General features: G+C 39.8%; 2 protein-coding genes across 4 annotated transcripts in view; both read right to left on the bottom strand.

The window, feature by feature from the left end:
- The window catches only part of pdhx (pyruvate dehydrogenase complex component X), a 33,343-nt gene extending 32,631 nt beyond the window's left edge, over window positions 1-712 (bottom strand). Inside the window, exon 1 of the mRNA XM_086208328.1 lies at window positions 399-712. Coding sequence (XP_086064454.1) covers window positions 399-534 — 136 coding nt within the window. The 5' untranslated portion in view covers window positions 535-712. The remainder of the gene's footprint in view (window positions 1-398) is intronic.
- A 4,333-nt stretch (window positions 713-5,045) lies between these two features.
- On the bottom strand, window positions 5,046-16,537 carry ehf (ets homologous factor). 3 transcript variants are annotated; one of them, XR_015116962.1, is made up of 10 exons: window positions 16,278-16,537; window positions 13,276-13,390; window positions 12,629-12,886; window positions 11,472-11,516; window positions 11,303-11,347; window positions 11,145-11,210; window positions 11,020-11,061; window positions 10,732-10,927; window positions 6,085-6,392; window positions 5,046-5,732 (listed from the first exon to the last, which is right to left on the bottom strand). XR_015116962.1 is itself a non-coding variant. In XM_086208326.1 (9 exons), exons 1-9 carry the CDS (start codon window positions 16,320-16,322, stop codon window positions 6,293-6,295), a joined length of 912 nt encoding a protein of 303 aa, XP_086064452.1. In that variant the 5' UTR covers window positions 16,323-16,537; the 3' UTR covers window positions 5,046-6,292. The 3 variants fall into 3 exon arrangements, 2 of the variants coding, with proteins under 2 accessions (XP_086064452.1, XP_086064453.1); XM_086208326.1 differs by having other exon boundaries at window positions 5,046-6,392; XM_086208327.1 differs by lacking the exon at window positions 16,278-16,537 and adding an exon at window positions 13,556-13,956 and having other exon boundaries at window positions 5,046-6,392.
- Window positions 16,538-17,074: the final 537 nt, after the last annotated feature.

Below are 17,074 nucleotides of genomic sequence, written 5' to 3'. Positions count from 1 at the left end.
TTAATTTAATAAAATAATAATAATGATAATGAGTCCGTTCTGATCCGTATCATAAATATATAGTATGTGCTGCCTATCGTTAAATGCGATTGAACGTAGGTTATCTTTTGACCTCGCCCATTGCTTCGAAACTTCACCAAAAAGCCAACGTAGTGGTAATTCCTTGACAATGTCAATCTCTATTTACTTTAAACATATAATTTCCGTAAAATCAGCAGTCACTGTCACGACAAGAGCAGTGTGTAGTAGTGTTGTCGAAGTGAAGGGCTGTCATTCTGTGCGAAAAAAAAGGGTTTAAGCTGATTTCTAGAGAAACTACTGTTAGCAAGTGTCAACGGGTGCGCATCTGCCACATAGAACGATAACGTTTAACCTCCCGTTATACAGTCAACACTCACCACGGAACCATGGCGACTGGAAAAAGTGTCTGGTGTGCTCCTGCCAAGAGTGTATACTCCCCAAACACTTCTTAAGTTTAGCTAATTTGAGGCCAAATACAATTCCTTGACGACCCGCAAGCAAGGAGGCAGCCATGTTGTCGTCCTCTGACAGGCGGACATGCCCATGCTAATGCCTGACAGAAAAATAAAATTAAAAAAAAAACTTGGGGAAAAATAGTTGACCTCAGAAGGAATAAAACATAGCATTTGAATTTTGCTCAATTTATTTGAAACTGAAGAAATACTTTTAAGTGTCAAGAAAGGTTTATTATCTTATCATCTTTGGGTCCTTTGAAGGACGCTGCTGTCCTGAATAGTGAAGCCTGAAGCTCCCAAGTGCCACGCCACTTACTGCCCTCTGCTGGTGGCAAGTCAATTATCTTGGACCGAGTAAATATTAGTTCAAAAACTTAAATAATTATTAATTTGTGTTGTAGTTAGAAAACAATATACAACAATAATGGTGATTATTACACTCTCCTTACACTAAAGCCCCATTACGTAATTCTTATTTTTTCATTATTATTAATTATTATATTATTTATTATATTATTATATTACTATATTGGTGGCACGGTGGTGCAGTGGTTAGCACTGTCACAGCAAGAAGGTTCAGGTTTCGAGTCCCGGCTTGGGCACGGGATCTTTCTGTGTGGAGTCTGCATGTTCTCCCTGTGCCTGCGTGGGTTCTCTCTGGTACTCCGGCTTCCTCCCATAGTCCAAGGACATGCAATTGGGACTCAGCTAATTGGATACATTTAATTGACCGTAGGTGTGGCTGTGAGTGTGAATGGTTGTCTGTCTATATGTGTTGGTCCTGCGATGGACTGGTGACCTGTCCAGGGTGAACCCCGTCTCACACCCGAAGGCTGCTAGGATAGGATCCAGCCCCCCTGAACAGGAATAAGCAGAAGACAAAGGGTGGATGGATGAAATATTGTACTTATTCACCCTGTGCATGCGTTTATTTTATTTATTTATTTTTTACCTCAGCTGTATTTATATTTTCTTATTTTATATATGTATATATACCGTTTGGTCAGACAGTGGCAATTCACCAGACGCCCAGGTTTTCATGCAGGTTCTGGAGTTGTCACGCCCTTTTTCTTACTAATGAAGTGTTCAAACCTGAGCCTGGAACCTGGAATGCCTCAATGTCTTCATACCGCCACAGTCTTCTTGTGCCTTGCTTTGTACTTGGGGGTGATTTAGAGTCAGGTTTGTCCCCGAGCTCCAACAGTTTTGAGGTAGTTTTTCCCCATTCTCCTCTTTTTGGACGGTGGTTTAGAGGATGAGCTCATTGAGGCAATGGCCTCCTCATCCATAGAATCTCATCTGCTGGTGTGGGCAGATAATCTGGATCATCTGTAGGGTCATCATCACTCAGATCTGCGTCTGAATCCTGAGGATTTTCGGGCACAAGGGCCAGTAAAGTGCGTCGTCATGCACCATAGAATGTTTTGGTGTCCATCTATGATGTGAAACATGATGTAAAACAGAAAGAAAACAATTTGTATTACAAACTATGGGCTATTATCAATAGGTAATGCTCAAACATATCTATTTATTACTATGAAGATAACAGCAAAACCAGTAAAAGTATTAATTCTATTACTTTATTCTTGAAATTTACCATATACATAGTACACATAAAATGTGTCAGACGTGGGGAAAAATCATATTGATAAAATATTTTCCATCGAAATTGTAATTGAATAACTGTAAACATATATTAGTGACAATGACTTTTCATATGTTCTTTATTTTTTTTAAAACATAACTCATTGTCTTAGCATCACTACCTTGATCGCTACATTTGAACTGTTAGCATGTCATAGCGTGTTTTTAGACAGTAAAAAAATATATTTATAAAAATATTCAAACATGCATATGATGAAATATCATTAAATTAATTATTTTGATAATATTGTAGGATCAGACGTTTTTTTTATTTCATTGAAAATAGCTAATTGTACTGATATTGGCTAACGTCTCTACCTTCAGCAAAAAAATGACATTTCAACCATTTGGTAGAGCACATTTAAAAAAAAATATTTATTTTTGTTGCATTAAGTTACATAATTCAGTTCAATAACACCTCTGAAACAATAAAATGTCAAAAAAATGTTCTTACCTTTGAAAATTCTGCCAAATTGTGTCCTCATGTGTTGATGCAATTTTCTTGTTCTCACTTCCAGTTTGAAGGAATGCTGATAAAGCATACTGTGCAAAGACGCAGTGCCATCTAGAGGTTTTTTTTTAGCATCGCGTAACTAAACCAAGTGGCAGAGATGGCTCATTCAGGTTGAGTTAAGCTTAATGCATTATTAAATGATATATAGTGACTCAAAGTGTGGTCTCCCAAACGGTTGCGCAGAACCTTAAGGGGGGGGGGGGGGGGGGGGCTGGAGCCTATCCCAGCAGCCTTCGGGCATGAGGCAAAGTATACCCTGGACAGGTCCTCAATCCATCGCAGGGCCAACACATGTAGACAGACAGTGATTCAGAGTATTCAATCAGCCTCGTCTCCATTTGCATGTTTTTGGATTGCGGGCGGAGTATCTGGACAGAACCCACACAGGCACAGGTAGAACACGCAAACTCCACACAGAATGACCCTATCCCCGAGCTAGGGCTCAAACCCAGAACCTTCTTGCTGTGAGGCGACAGTGCTAACCACTGCACCCCTGTGCCGCCCATGTAAGTCCATCCATCTATCCATTTTCTTCCACTTATCCTGATTAAGGGTTGTGGGGGGGGGGGGGGGGGGACTGGAGCCTATCCCAGTGGCTTTCGGGCGAGAGGCGGGGTTCACCCTGGACAGGTTGCCAGTCCATCGCAGGGCACGTATAGAATGACAACCATTCACACTCACAGCCATGCCTACAGTCAATTTGGAGTAACCAATCAACCGAGTCACTATTTGCATGTCATGGGACTGTGGGAGGAAGTACCCAGACAGAACCCACGCAGACACAGGGAGAACATGCAAACTCCACACAGAAAGATCGCGTGCCCGAGCTGGGACTCAAACCCGGAACCTTCTTGCTGTGAGGTGACAGTGTTAACTGCTGCCGCCCATCCATATAAGTGGTAAGAACAATCATTTTAAAAAAATCAGAGAACTGTGGGTGAATCTAAAATGTTTGCATAAACACATGTGACATAAAAAAAAAAATTCTGAATCGAGGGATGTGTTTAACAAGGAAATTAGCTGATGTAAAAAGTCAGCAACTATGACTGGATAGTCTAAAAATCTGAGCAGGAAGTTTTTATACAAGGCTGACATAAAAAATCTCTTTCATCGATACTTCCTCATGTTTGTGGTCTCATTAAAAATGCAGAAAGACAAGACACACTTCAGCTCTTTATGTACTTGTGGTTACCTCAGGGGTGCTTTGTATTCCATGTGAAGTGGAGCATGCAAAACAAATTGTTTGATCCATCACTGCTGATTCATCAACAGTGCATCTAAAGTCTGTTTATGCATAAACACACACATGTATGTATCGTTCAGTGTGTTATTTCTCCAAGGGCTGTGAACTAGTAATACCCCACAAAATAAATCTGCATCAGTGACGCAGCCATAATCTGTCCAACTCACACTTTATGCTGGATGCCTCACAGGTTCATTTGAGTGTGAAGAAAGAAAAAAATGATAAGGGGTCTGATAAGGAGTCTGATTAGACGCAACTGTGTATCTACTGATGGAAAACAATAGCTCTACTAAGCAGGCACAGGACAGACACCCCAGCTGGCTCTCATTTTGCCCATGCTTAGGCTATCTTTCATCACTTCCTCTAGCATCAATCTGATTTACTTAATGTACTTCCTCAAAAAAATGAAAATGTCCTTTTGCTGTTCATTCAAATCAGGAAAAAAAAAAACCCCAACAATTAAAGATAAAAACAAGTGTGGACATATATTATGAATCCGCTTTGATTGAGACAGAACAAAGGAAGCCATTTCTGAAGAATGCTGTACATTTTTGTGGTTATTTTTTAATAATGTGCCATGAAACTACTCATTGATTTAGTAATAGGTTTCTCAGGTGCCGTGTCTTCCTTCCTACATCTGTTACAACTTGTTTGGTTGCATATTTGCATCCATGCCATTAGTACCTGCAGCTGCTTTCATAGGTACAGTACTTGTCACGCTGGTTTACCTGTTCTTTTGCGTGATTCCGAGAGTTCCAGAAAACATGACGTTTGACCTGGTTATCACAGAGAAGCAGTAGTGCAGACAGAGCTCCAACCACTTCTCACCTTAAATCTTGCTTTGGTGAATGCAGAGTCCATAGTTCACCATTCATCTAACTGTTTACTTATCTTCAGGCAGTCACGTAAAGTACATTACGACAGAACTCACTGCAAAAAAAGTGAAAGTATGGCCAGATTATGTTGATTACATGGAAGATTATGCAAAATAGCATTAATGTACGCTGCTTCTTTATGGTGTAGTAATCAATATGTATGCTGAAATTAAATATTTAGTTTAGAGCTCCTTTACAGTTTGAAACACACAGACCATAAAAAAGGTCACCTTTATTTCATTACTTAAGTGTTTAATAAATCACAGAATTCAAACAAAGGAAAATGATGGGTATGTTCTTCAGTTTATTTGTTTCATGTAACACAACATTATGGCAATGAGTTGCTGTTATCACAGTGTAACCAGTCCATATTGTCTTTATGTATGCAATTTTATTTATTTCATCCAATTGTCAATGGAAATCAAACTCTTCTAATCATAGACAAGTCCAGATTATGTTTCTCACATTTCTATCAACTTTGATGCAGGATTTTATGTTGTTACTTATGACACAGCTGCATGCCGGCAGCTTGTAGAGCAATTGCATTTATTTTCCCCGGCTCATCTTGTTTGCGGCAGACAAGAAAGAGCAAAGTGACACAACTCACACAGCAGTGGGCAAATCTTGAAGCTGCCAGGAAAGATAATTTGGTGTCAATCAATTCCACACATATGCAAATGAGGGTAACAAGAGTGAGATAAATCAGTGAGGAGATAACCCCCGGATTTGCTTGTGAACACAGGCTAAAAGAAAGACGTCATATATTGAAGCTGCTTTTATCTTATTGGCGACAAAGGCTAAGCCATTCATCTGCTGCCTGCAGGAAGCTGTATGGTAGTGGCATGAAAACAATGAACTGTGGATTTCACAGTGTCATGACAGAACCAAAAAGACCTGCACAGTCTCTTAAGTGCACAGCTTTTCAAGTCAAGCTTGTAACAGATTCAGTGAGGAGTGAGACTGTGGCTCCAAGTTACTTTCTGTTGAGAAACAAATACAAAAGCGTGAGCGAGAAGAGCTGCAATTAATGTGATTTCATGCTGATTTTACACTCTTACACAAAATATCATCTTGTGACTCGACACTGTCAAAGCAAATGGCATTCATAAAAAAAACTAAAATGGCAAGTTTTATTTGTATTTAAATAAAACAACATAAAAAAATTCTTTCTAGCTAAAGAAGCGTAAGCCTTGAACCGATGTAAATTAGACAAACCACAGTATTATTATTCTGCATTTGATGAGTTATTTCATATGAATTTTAATGCATTTTTGTATCGTCTATACCAAAAATAAACTTCACAGTGCCAATAAAAACACAATCAGCATTTACCTGTGTTTTAAATGATGTCAGAGTTTTGAACTCCTTTCACAAGAGTGAAGTGTTTACGAAGGCACAGTAAAGACCATTTCTGTTCATGTCACAACAAAGAGATACAATAAAAATATCAATCACAAGGTGTAAACATTTCAAATGTATCATTTCAAAAATAAAAGACACATTTTCAAACAACATAAACAAACACAAATGAGTTCAACTGTCACTTCTCAGACTCCCTCCATCCTCTTGCATTCCTGCCAAATTTGTAAACCAGCCTGCGTCCGTCCACTCGCTCTAGGATTTCCCTTTTGTAGTAATATCTGCAGCAGAAAACATATGAACTAAAAAACATTCATATAAAACAGCATGTTTTGACCAGTAATTAATCTCAGTATTATAATCACTGTCTTGTATTTTGTACCATATTTAAGAACTATTTTCACAGATTTAATTATCTGGAAAAAGATCCATCATTAAGCAGTAGTGTGCAGTAATTCAATGTAAGCCTCCTTCATGTCACAAATAAGAAATATCCATCCATTTTCTTCCACTTATCCTGTTAAGGGTTGTGTGTGTGTGTGTGTGTGTGTGTGTGGGGGGGGGGGGGGGGGGGGGGGCTGGAGCCTATACCAGCAGCTTTAGGGCGTAAGGCAGGGTTCACCCTGGACAGGTCGCCAGTCCATCACAGGGCCAACACACACAGAGACAGACAACCATTCACACTCACAGCCACACCTACGGTCAATTTAGAGTATCAATCAGCCTCGTCCCCTCTTGATGTCTTAGGACTGTGGGAGGAAGCTGGAGTACCAGAGAGAACCCACACAGGAACAGGGAGAACATGCAGAATCCACGCTTGTACCCGAGCCGGGACTCAAACCCAGAACCGTCTTGCTGTGAGGCGACAGTTCTAACCACTACACCGCCAAAAGACATATGTTGTGAATAAGATGAGCTTTAGTAATGAACCAAATGTTAAGTAAAGAACCCAAGTAATTGTGAGCCAGGAACATCTGTTAACTTTCCACCACAAAGCTAGGAGTGTTTAGCAAGACACAGATATTTTCAGCTACTATTTTAACCAAGGTCATGATCTTTTCCTTACTCTTACAAGGTGGTTTTCGTGCAGAAAACGAAACCAGACCTCATCTGAAGCATTGCCACAACTGAACTGAAGATGGATGTGCTGGCTTAGAAGCTATAACTCTTGACTGATAGCATTTACTGCCAGTATGTCTATACTTCACCCAGAAAGTGTATTTTGCCTTTCATGTGCTCACAAATCCGAGCTCACAAAACTGTTTTGACCCCCCTGCATCACTTCTTTGTGACTCCAGATGCAGAAAGAGCCAGCCACGTATATTGATCGAACAACATCAGCAGCTAACAAAAGCAAAACTGTCCAAAAATATTATTTGTGAGTACTTGGAAGGCAAAATATGCTTTTAGGGTTAAGTGGCTTATCGCTCATTACACTGTTACACAGTGCATCACCTTTTTTCTCTGCAACTGGATCTTTTTCAAGTGACAGTGCATCCCCGTCTTCACCCAAAGTGCAGACCATTGCACTGTTACACAATACTGCTCATGTTCTTGGGGGTACACGAGTAACTAAAAACATTCCTCATTCTAAATTCTGTCTCCAATCCACACAGATACCTCACTCTGTACATGAGTCAGCAGCCATGCGGCAAGCAGATCAATAATCTTTTATAACAGCAAGTGTATTACAACACTTCAATAACTTCTTTTATTACATCACTGAAATTGGATGCATCAATGATTTCATTTTGTGTAACTTGAGTTTTTGAGTTCAATTGGGCTGATTAAAATTAAATTAGTTTTTTTTGTTTGTTTGTTTGTTTTTTACAGTTCACGTGGTCGTTTCATCAGTTGTGTTATTCATAACAGGGCACGACAATCCGTTCTGTGATGCCATCAAGCTGTAAATCCTTCTGGTGCACCAAAGTAAATAGAAAATCAGCTTTGTGGTCACACTGACAATACCTGGAGGCATATGGAGTTCCCAGTGGATTTAGACTATAGTGAAATTAAGCTCATTAGATGAGCTCATTTGAATATAAAGCTGTGACTATTGCAGCAGCCGGCTGCGAAATCCTTTGAGGTGAAGGCCATTTCAGATTATTTGTTGAGAAAAGTGAAATACATGGCAGTTCAAAATGAATCACTTATCAGCTTAGACGGGGTGATTTCACAGATGTTAGATAACTCTCAGTGATTGTCTCCAATAATCAACTGGAGCTGCTTCGATGTGCATTGCTTAGTGCAACCATTTTTTTTTGTTTAATTTCAGTACCTATCATGAACAATACAGTTTGACATTGGGCAGCATGGTGGTGCATTGGTTAGCTCTGTTGCCTCACGGCAAGAAGGTTCCATGGGGTCTTCCTGTGTGGAGTCTGCATGTTCTCCCTGTTCCTGTGTGGGTTCTCTCTGGTACTCCAGCTTCCTCCCACAGTCCAAAGACATCAAGAGGGGACGAGGCTGATTGATACTCTAAATTGACCGTAGGTGTGACTGTGAGTGTGAATGGTTGTCTGTCTCTATGTGTTGGTCCTGTGATGGACTGGTGACCTGTCTAGGATGAACCCCGCCTCTCGCCCAAAAGCTGCTGGGATAGGCTCCACCCCCCACGACCCTTAACAGGATAAGCAGAAGAAAATGGATGGATGGATGGACAGTTTGACATTCCCACTCATTACTGATTGTACAGGCTTTTGCCAAACTCAAAGTGATATTTTCAGCAGATTCCATGTATAACTTCAAATGTAGCTATGCATGTGACAAATGATGTTTACAATTGACTCACCATGATTTTATGCCTCTATCATGAACAGAAGGTGTTTGATATTTTCCACCCATTGACTTGAATGGAAAAGCTTAGATGAACTTTAAACACATGTCAGATTGAAAGTTTCAAACATATTTTGAAATTCCTTGATTAAATAACGAGAGGTCAAGATTTTGTTTGTAATTTCCATGTTTAGTTTTTGTGCAATAATCTGGTCTTTCAGATAGGAAGTCCTTTGAGATAAATGTGCACTAGCTGATCTCCCACTGGTCTGTTCACTCAGGAGTTCCAGAGCAATTTTAGTTTTTTTGCACATCTTCAAACAAACTGCTGTGAAAGCACAACAGATCATGACTAAAGGTGATTTTAAGGGAGACTGGAAATGGATAAAGAACCTTACCAAATCAAACCATACTTTTTGGAATGGAATTTTTAAGAGGAATTGCATGAAGGAGAGCCTTCTACAGCCATAAAAGCAGCAGTCTGTCAGCCATAGCAGAGTATCCACAGATACCCAGGACTGATGACCCTTGGTGGTGTACCTGCAGTCATTGCATAGTAATGGCATGTGAGGATGAAGGCTTATGCAGCAAGAAATGGGATTTAGTAGGTCCGACCCTGTTAGAGGCGGGGACAACGACCAAAGACTGTAGAGGATTCTGTTTGGCAGCACACCCTGACTTCCAGCTACACAACACATAGAGCACATAGGACATTCTCTCTTTTGCCCAGGATCAACTGGAAAATGGAATGACCCAAAGGTCCCAGTGGCAATATGAGTTACGAGGGAGTAATACAGTACACACAAGTTTTAAATAGTATAGCTGCTAAGCAAATGAATAACAAGTGTCTCTTTGATGCAGGCAGGACAGCAGTCATTCTACTCTTATGATGCCAGCACTTTATTGGGATAGCTTGTAGGACGATTATTATACCTCTTGACATCTCCCGTTTAGAAGCATGAAATCACGGTGAATCAGTTGTACTATTTATTCATCATATGGGTAGCTACATTTTAAGCCATACAGTGAGTCTGTTGAAAAATATCACTGTCGTGACAGCACTGATACTTTTAGTGTGTTTATGAGCAAAGAAAACACCGGAACACTGAGAAGTCCGAATATTTCTGATGAAAGATCACATTGCTCTGTGCTCTTCTCGCTGTGAATTTAGGACGCATTGTTGCTGGTGATGATATTTCATAGTTCATGTTTGTAAATGAGTTTTGTCGTGTAGTCATGTTTTTGTGTAGCTAATATAATGTTAGCTTTCTGGCTAGCTAAATGTCAGACTTTTAAGCCACAACTTCCAGTGTTATGTCCAGAGGTACACCAAAAACAATCTTTTGTGTCCTCTCAAAGTCCTCATTCAAAAACAAACTCTTGTTTATTTGAACCCTTGCATAAACATTTGCAGTACTAGCTTAGCTTAGCACCACCTCTGACTGTCGAAGGGGTAGATGTTGATGTATCAAGTTGTACTGCTCTATTTCATTTAAATTATAAGGTAAGGCAACAAGGTTGTTTGGCCTGTTTCTGTTTTGCTGATGCCAGAAATAGGACAGATTTTCTGGCGGTGACCATGTTGCCTGCACGTTGGCTAATGTAAACACTCTACTGGGAACTCTCAGCTGCATCAACACACTGTATACAAACAGTTTTCCTAGTTTGTTTTGCAGACATATTCCGTCCCTTTGTGAGGAAAAAGCTATTCAACAACCTTCATGACAGCATAGTGGAGTTTTAGTATCTGCAGTAATTCACAGATTGATCACTTTGCTGAAAACCCCTTCCCTTGCATAAAGCTATTGATGAGTGTGTTTTTGTTTGATAGCTGTGCAATTTTACCTCATCGCCCGACTGAGTTTCTCATAGGTCATGCTGCTGTTATTCTTCTTCTTGCCCCATAATTGCGCCACTGCCTCCGACTTTAGGAAGCGGAAAACTCCTTGTGTCCGATCCTCCCACTTGATCAGCCCTGGGTTACACTCGGGGTTCAGTAGAATGTCCCGGATAAACTCCCATAAATGTGTCCCCCTTGGGTCTGATTGGGAGAAATATAGATCACATGGCAGGAATAACCCTGTGTTGAGTTCTAAAAAGTTAAAAAAAAATGTAAATGTGTGTTCATCTTACTGTGTTTTTTGACCTGATGCGGACTGCACACTCTGTTTATCTCTGAGAAATGGAAATCAAGTTATTCAATCATTATTTTCTATAACTTCAGTCAGCGTTCATTCGTCATATTATGAATTTCTCACCAGGGCTAGTAGAAGGTGTAGGTGAGACAACAGATGCATGCAGGTGATTTGGAGGATCATAGATTTCTGAGTGAACAGAGGAAAGAAGAATGAGGATGAAATGGCGTGTTTCAGATCAAACACTCGTAGAAGTGAACCAGGAGATAAAAGGACAGTACCTTCAGGTGGATAGCTGACATCTGGAAATGGACAGGTAAAGTCGACTGGAAAAATAAATACAATAAATGGGTTGGTGGAGGCAGAAAATAGAAAAAAAAATGGCCAGATGAATTCATTTGAATAGTTATGAAGAGACTTAACTGTATTGGCTTTTTTTTTTAAACTTACATTCTGGTTTGTGCTCCGGTTGACCTATTTCCACTTGGCACTGCCCTGTGCGGAGAGGGGAAATGACGTAAAGCGAGGAATCTAATTTGTCAGTGTTGTGTACTCTTCGAAAAGTGACCTTCATGTACATACTGAGACATGGAAACAATATTAACAGAGCATAGAAATTTCCTCTACCAACCATATTTTTCAGTTTTCACTTTTGCTGCTTTTATTCTATTTACAGATACTGTTCTACAGTCAAGAACAAAGTTGCATTTTGACTGCAACATACCCTAAACATGTACTAGTTCCATTATATCAGATTATTTCATCAGATGAATCAAACCAAAATATTATTTTTCATTGGCATAAAAAAACTTGTAGAGACTTCAAAAATATTATATTTCAACATGTAAAACATAAGATTAGACACTAACAAGTCCCCTCTGAAAAATAAAAAGCCAACTAGTTTCCAACAGTTAGTAAAACAATAGCTGCATTGTATTACCCTTCAGTTTCCCAGTAGAATGCTGGTTAAACCTGTTGTGCCTGGTTGACATCTACCACAATTCAGAATGTGATTATGGTAAAGGGACTTTTCATAGCACCTTTCTACCTCAGCGTGACTGAAAGCACTGAACAGCGTCATCTCATTCACCCTTTCACACACTGGTGGTCATGCTAACCTACTCATCAGGAGCAATTAGGGGTTCAGTATACTGCTCAAGGACACTCGGACACAGTCACTGGGGGACGTGAGGACTGAACTGTCAGCCCTTCAGCCGCTAGATACTCAGCTACCTCTGAGCCATGCCACCCCACAATTACAATCAAAAATTACACATCAATTAAAATTCAATTATTTTTCTTAATGCCCCATGGTACAGTGCTTCACTCACGCTCCATTTCTCAGCTTTTTTCCTTTGTTTTGCACCCTGTTCTTTGTTAAGAGACACAATCCAGCCTGCACAAATAAAACAAATCCATCATCTCTCTTGCTTAAAGCAGCGTTCGCCCTCAACAGCATCATGCAGCGTGACCCATGACTATGATCCCTTCTCAGCAACACTTCATCCAGACCGCCAGACACACCCTGATTCACCCAGTGTTTCTTGTACTGAAAGTAATGATAACACTTTTTTCCCCTTACCCCCCTATCAGATTTGAAGACGTACCGCTCCACTTGAGTTCTGTGATGGCATGGTATAGAATGGGTCCCACACTGCCAGCAGCACGGATGAAGTCCTGGTAGTTTAGGCTGCAGAGCTGGTAGCCATCGATATCAAAGTTTTGGAAGGGAATGTTGGAGGCATCGATCTGGTGTATGTCCATTACCTGCCGCAGCCACTCCCACACCTGGTACTTACTCCAGAACTGAGGATGGGAGTCAAGAGGCCAAAGGCGGTTTGTGTACCCAGACATTACCATGGAACCTACAGAGGATTGGAGAAACAATCAGTCGGAATGCATCAATGAATTAATTTTTATATAATGTAAATTTTTGCAGAGCATTTAACCGAAAGAGCTGTCTGGGCTATTTCTCTGTCGGGAATCTTAAACTGTGTGCTCAGAGCTCTGGGCTCACCAGGTGTGCAATACATCAGTTACTAATTGTTGAATGATTTCCATTTTGCTGTGCAGTTTCAATACTAGATGCTGAAGAGAGAGCAATAAGAATCCTTTTGCAGAACAAATTACCATATATACTTGGAGCGTTTTAGTTTATTATTCAGACAATTTAATTAACTGACTTGCTTCAGAGTGCAGGCAGATGCTAAGAGAGTGTACTGGCCTAATTAACAGTGTGGGTCATGTGTTTCACCTTCAGGGTAGGAGCCGGTCGGGGCCCATGAAGTGGTGAGTTGATTGTCCAGGATTGTGGTTGGAGGGACACTCATATTGTAGCTGCTGCACTGTGGGTTACCATGGCCCAGCGGCTGTGGCAGGAAGAGAGTATATGACTGTTTGGACAGATTAAGAATGACATCTGTTCAACTTCAGAAGACACAATGTCAACCTGTACATACTTTTGTATGCGTTCATTTAAATGAACTAAAATAAACTTTCACCCCAAAAATATATTTTGAATTTCAAGTACTCACAAATGTCTTGAGCTCACAAATCTTTTTGTTTTGATTGCTGTATCACGTCTTTGTAACTCCAGAATGCATAAAGAAGGAGCGTCATATAAAATTATTTAGCTTGAAGCAAATGGCCTCCATTGCCTCTAACAAGAGACAACAGCAAAAATATCTGGTGTGAACAGACAGTCAAATGGATTGTGCTGTATAATCCACATCTTCTTTATTTAGCCGTCTGCTCAGTAAGACCCCAGACTTCCAACTACAATTCAGACACCACTCAGCACAGACATATTTCTCTCATGTTAAGTACATTTCAATCGTTCTGACTATAACTTACAAATATATGATACATGTTGATGAATGACGAATGTAAGTCATTGGTATGAAAATCTGTGGAGAAGGTTAAAGTCCGTTGCGTCACTGATGGCCTGCGAGCTCACATGTAGCATGACAACATTAGCTTATTTTTTAAAAGCATACGTCCTCCATCGATTTCAAGGCAAAAACTGGAGGGAAAATGCACAGCAGGAGAGGCTTCACAGCAGAGATCACAGAGGTTAAAGCAATAAGATGCCTCCGTTGAAGATATTACACCAATGTGGATTTAACTTTGTGGAGTTACAAGTCGTTGTTTAGGGCCAAAATGAGCAGCCAGTTGCTGATGTAACTTTGATAATTCTAGGTTTACTTGCAGTACCGTAACTGTACAATTGTGAAGGTCAGGTACTGTCACATGACCCCTGTGGGCAGAGGTTCTGTTTACTTTGTCACTTGTGAAATAAGAAAAAAACTTGGCCCTGGTTGTTACGATTGTATCACTATCATCCAAGCCTGTTTGAGAAGGAAACACATGTTCTCGATTACATGTATTTAAGACTGTTTTTTCTCATTTTGCATATTTAATTAATGTTATGGTTGCCACTGATAATTCTGTAACGGGTACATATAGATATAGGCAGATTGGCACATTTGATATTATTTCTTATTTCTTATTACCTGAGCAAGAGTTTGGCTCAAAGGAATTAAAGGCTTGTCCCATAGACACTTGTCCCCAATATACAGCATACAAGTTCAGTAATTTTAACAAATAGAAATCCGGGCTATCAATTGAAGTTTAATAGGAAATGGTCGGATGTTGTTATATTTTGAATTAACCAAAGAAGCAGAATTTCACACATTTGCACTTAAGCACTGTTGTTGCTCTTAAGGACAGTTGTTAGTTGTCTTATAGATGCCTGCTCTCCTGTAAAAACTGAATATTTTTTCAATGGTGTATTTTATCACACAAGACTATTTCTGTCTTTTTAAAAAAATATCGCCCCTAAAAAATATTACAAATAACACTAAAACAAATAGTAAACAAACAAGAAAAACCAATTAAATACTGAGCTCATCTAGCAAGTATGCTTAAAATAACTTTAATTTGAACCCGGAAACACAAAATGGAATGAAAAAAAATGCAGAACTATCATAACTTTGTTCTTTCTCATCACTGACGAGTTTGTATAACGCTTCTTTATATGCATCAAAAGTACATTTGCATCCTATGTAGATAAATCAAAGAGTTTCAGCATCACTCAGCAACATCTTTGGCCAACAGGGACTTAAGACATATTACGCATGCTGAGTCATCCCATCAATCTGCACTGCCAATATCTCATTTTATGTTTCTCTGGAACATGAACCCTTGCAGGAAATGCTACTCTGCATTTTCAAGATTAGTAAAATAATCTGCCAAACATTTTTATTTTATGTCAGATCAAACTATTAAAATTACTTGCACAATACACGACAGTATTTCTTTGTCTTGCGGTAACATCATCTGAACAACGGTGTCTGTTACAATTAGCTTAAGCTCTGCTATTGCGTATGTTTGCAGACAACGTTACTGGGTTTCAAACTGCCAAAAGTCAGCGCCGTGACAGGCACCTGTTTGAGATGACCAAACAATCAGACCAATTCTTTTCACAATGACATGCATTTTACTAGTTCCCTGGAAGATCATCATCACACATTTATAGTAGGTCATAAAAACCCACCTTAGATCCGAACAGCACTGTTAAAATCCTCTAATACTATGCTGTTAGGGCCAGACATGAGAGTGAAATGAAGACAGAGAGCATAATCTCCTGCAACATCTGTCAAATCAATTTTTATAAGAAACTTAAAGTTGTGATCCCTGAGTTAGCTCTCCCCAGGAGATCAGTGACTCATGCCATCATTCCGAGGCAGATGAGATCCTCCGTTGACAAAATGCAAAGTCCGTTCCAACAACTTCTGCTGTGTGTTAACGCTCGCTGCTGTCTGCCAAGCAGGTATCAATATGACAGAAAGTAGTTTCTGTCAAGACAACATTATCGTAGCAGTTCAGACAAGTACAGACTCAATAAGACTGATGGTTTCATTTTCTCCACAGGGGCTAAAAGTCGGGCTTTTAAACATTGTGAGAACAGGTAAATATACTATTCAGATGCATTATTATGTAGGTCACTATGAGTAACTAATTAATACAAAAATAGTGATATCTTTGATATCAGTGGGAACTGGGCTGCTCAATTTCCTGTTTACTTAGGATGAAAAATGGCAATTTTCCTCATATTTCTCAGAATTTCAAAACCTGCTTAAAATAACACATACAAATCCCAAATAAAATAAATAATGAATAAATAAATAAAGTAAATAATGATCAACAGCATATTACAAATATCTCTACGTCAATTTAAAATGCCCAGCAGCCTACCAGAGCAGCAGACCGGAATCCAACCAGGCCAGAGAGAAGTCGCATGTAGCACTGCTCTGAACTCCTGAATAGAGATCAATAAAGCTCCTGCAGATTCCAATACTCTAGTGTTCGCAGTGAGATGAGGTGAACCCTTTTGCTTCCCAAATCTTGTAATAAACACTAATAAGCATGCACACAGACACACAGACACATGCACATACACGCACACCAGGTGCTGTCCCATTACAGTTTTATCTGTCCAACTTCCTTGTGCCACTTCAGTTGACTTCCCACCTGGCTCATACCAGGTAGGAATTTGCATAATGTACTCCCACACAATCTTATGTCTACACACACACACACACACACACACACACACACACACACACACACACACACACAGAAATAAAACACAACATGCGCACACACAGACACACCTTTGACATAATTAGGGCCTGAGCCAGAAGGTACTTCTGGCGAAGACCCTATTATGTTTGCTCGGCAGAGCAACACATTAGCAGCACTAATTTTTATTTTCTGATTTGCCCGCTGCTCCCCCTCAAGTTCTCTCACAAACAAACTAAAGCAAGAACATAAACTTGTAAGAAGATTTTTCACACAGGCATGAATCCAAATCCACTCAAAGCCCACAGAGAAAACATTAAATCACTTAAAGTCATCGTTCATATCCCTAAAATAGTGTTTAGCCTTAAGAGAAATGTTCCCCTGTGTTATTATGGAGAATACAATTTATTTTTCTTATTTCATCCTTATGAACAAGGTGCTGAGAGTTAAGGTAAGAGGACCAGAGAGAA

This window comes from Aulostomus chinensis, chromosome 7 (genome assembly GCF_037954235.1).
Source record: "Aulostomus chinensis isolate RoL2024-O1b breed Wild chromosome 7, RoL_Achi_v1.0, whole genome shotgun sequence".
Classification (NCBI taxonomy): domain Eukaryota; kingdom Metazoa; phylum Chordata; class Actinopteri; order Syngnathiformes; family Aulostomidae; genus Aulostomus; species Aulostomus chinensis.
The sequence above is the reverse complement of the archived record's forward strand: the minus strand, read 5'-3'. Positions and strand labels throughout refer to the sequence as shown.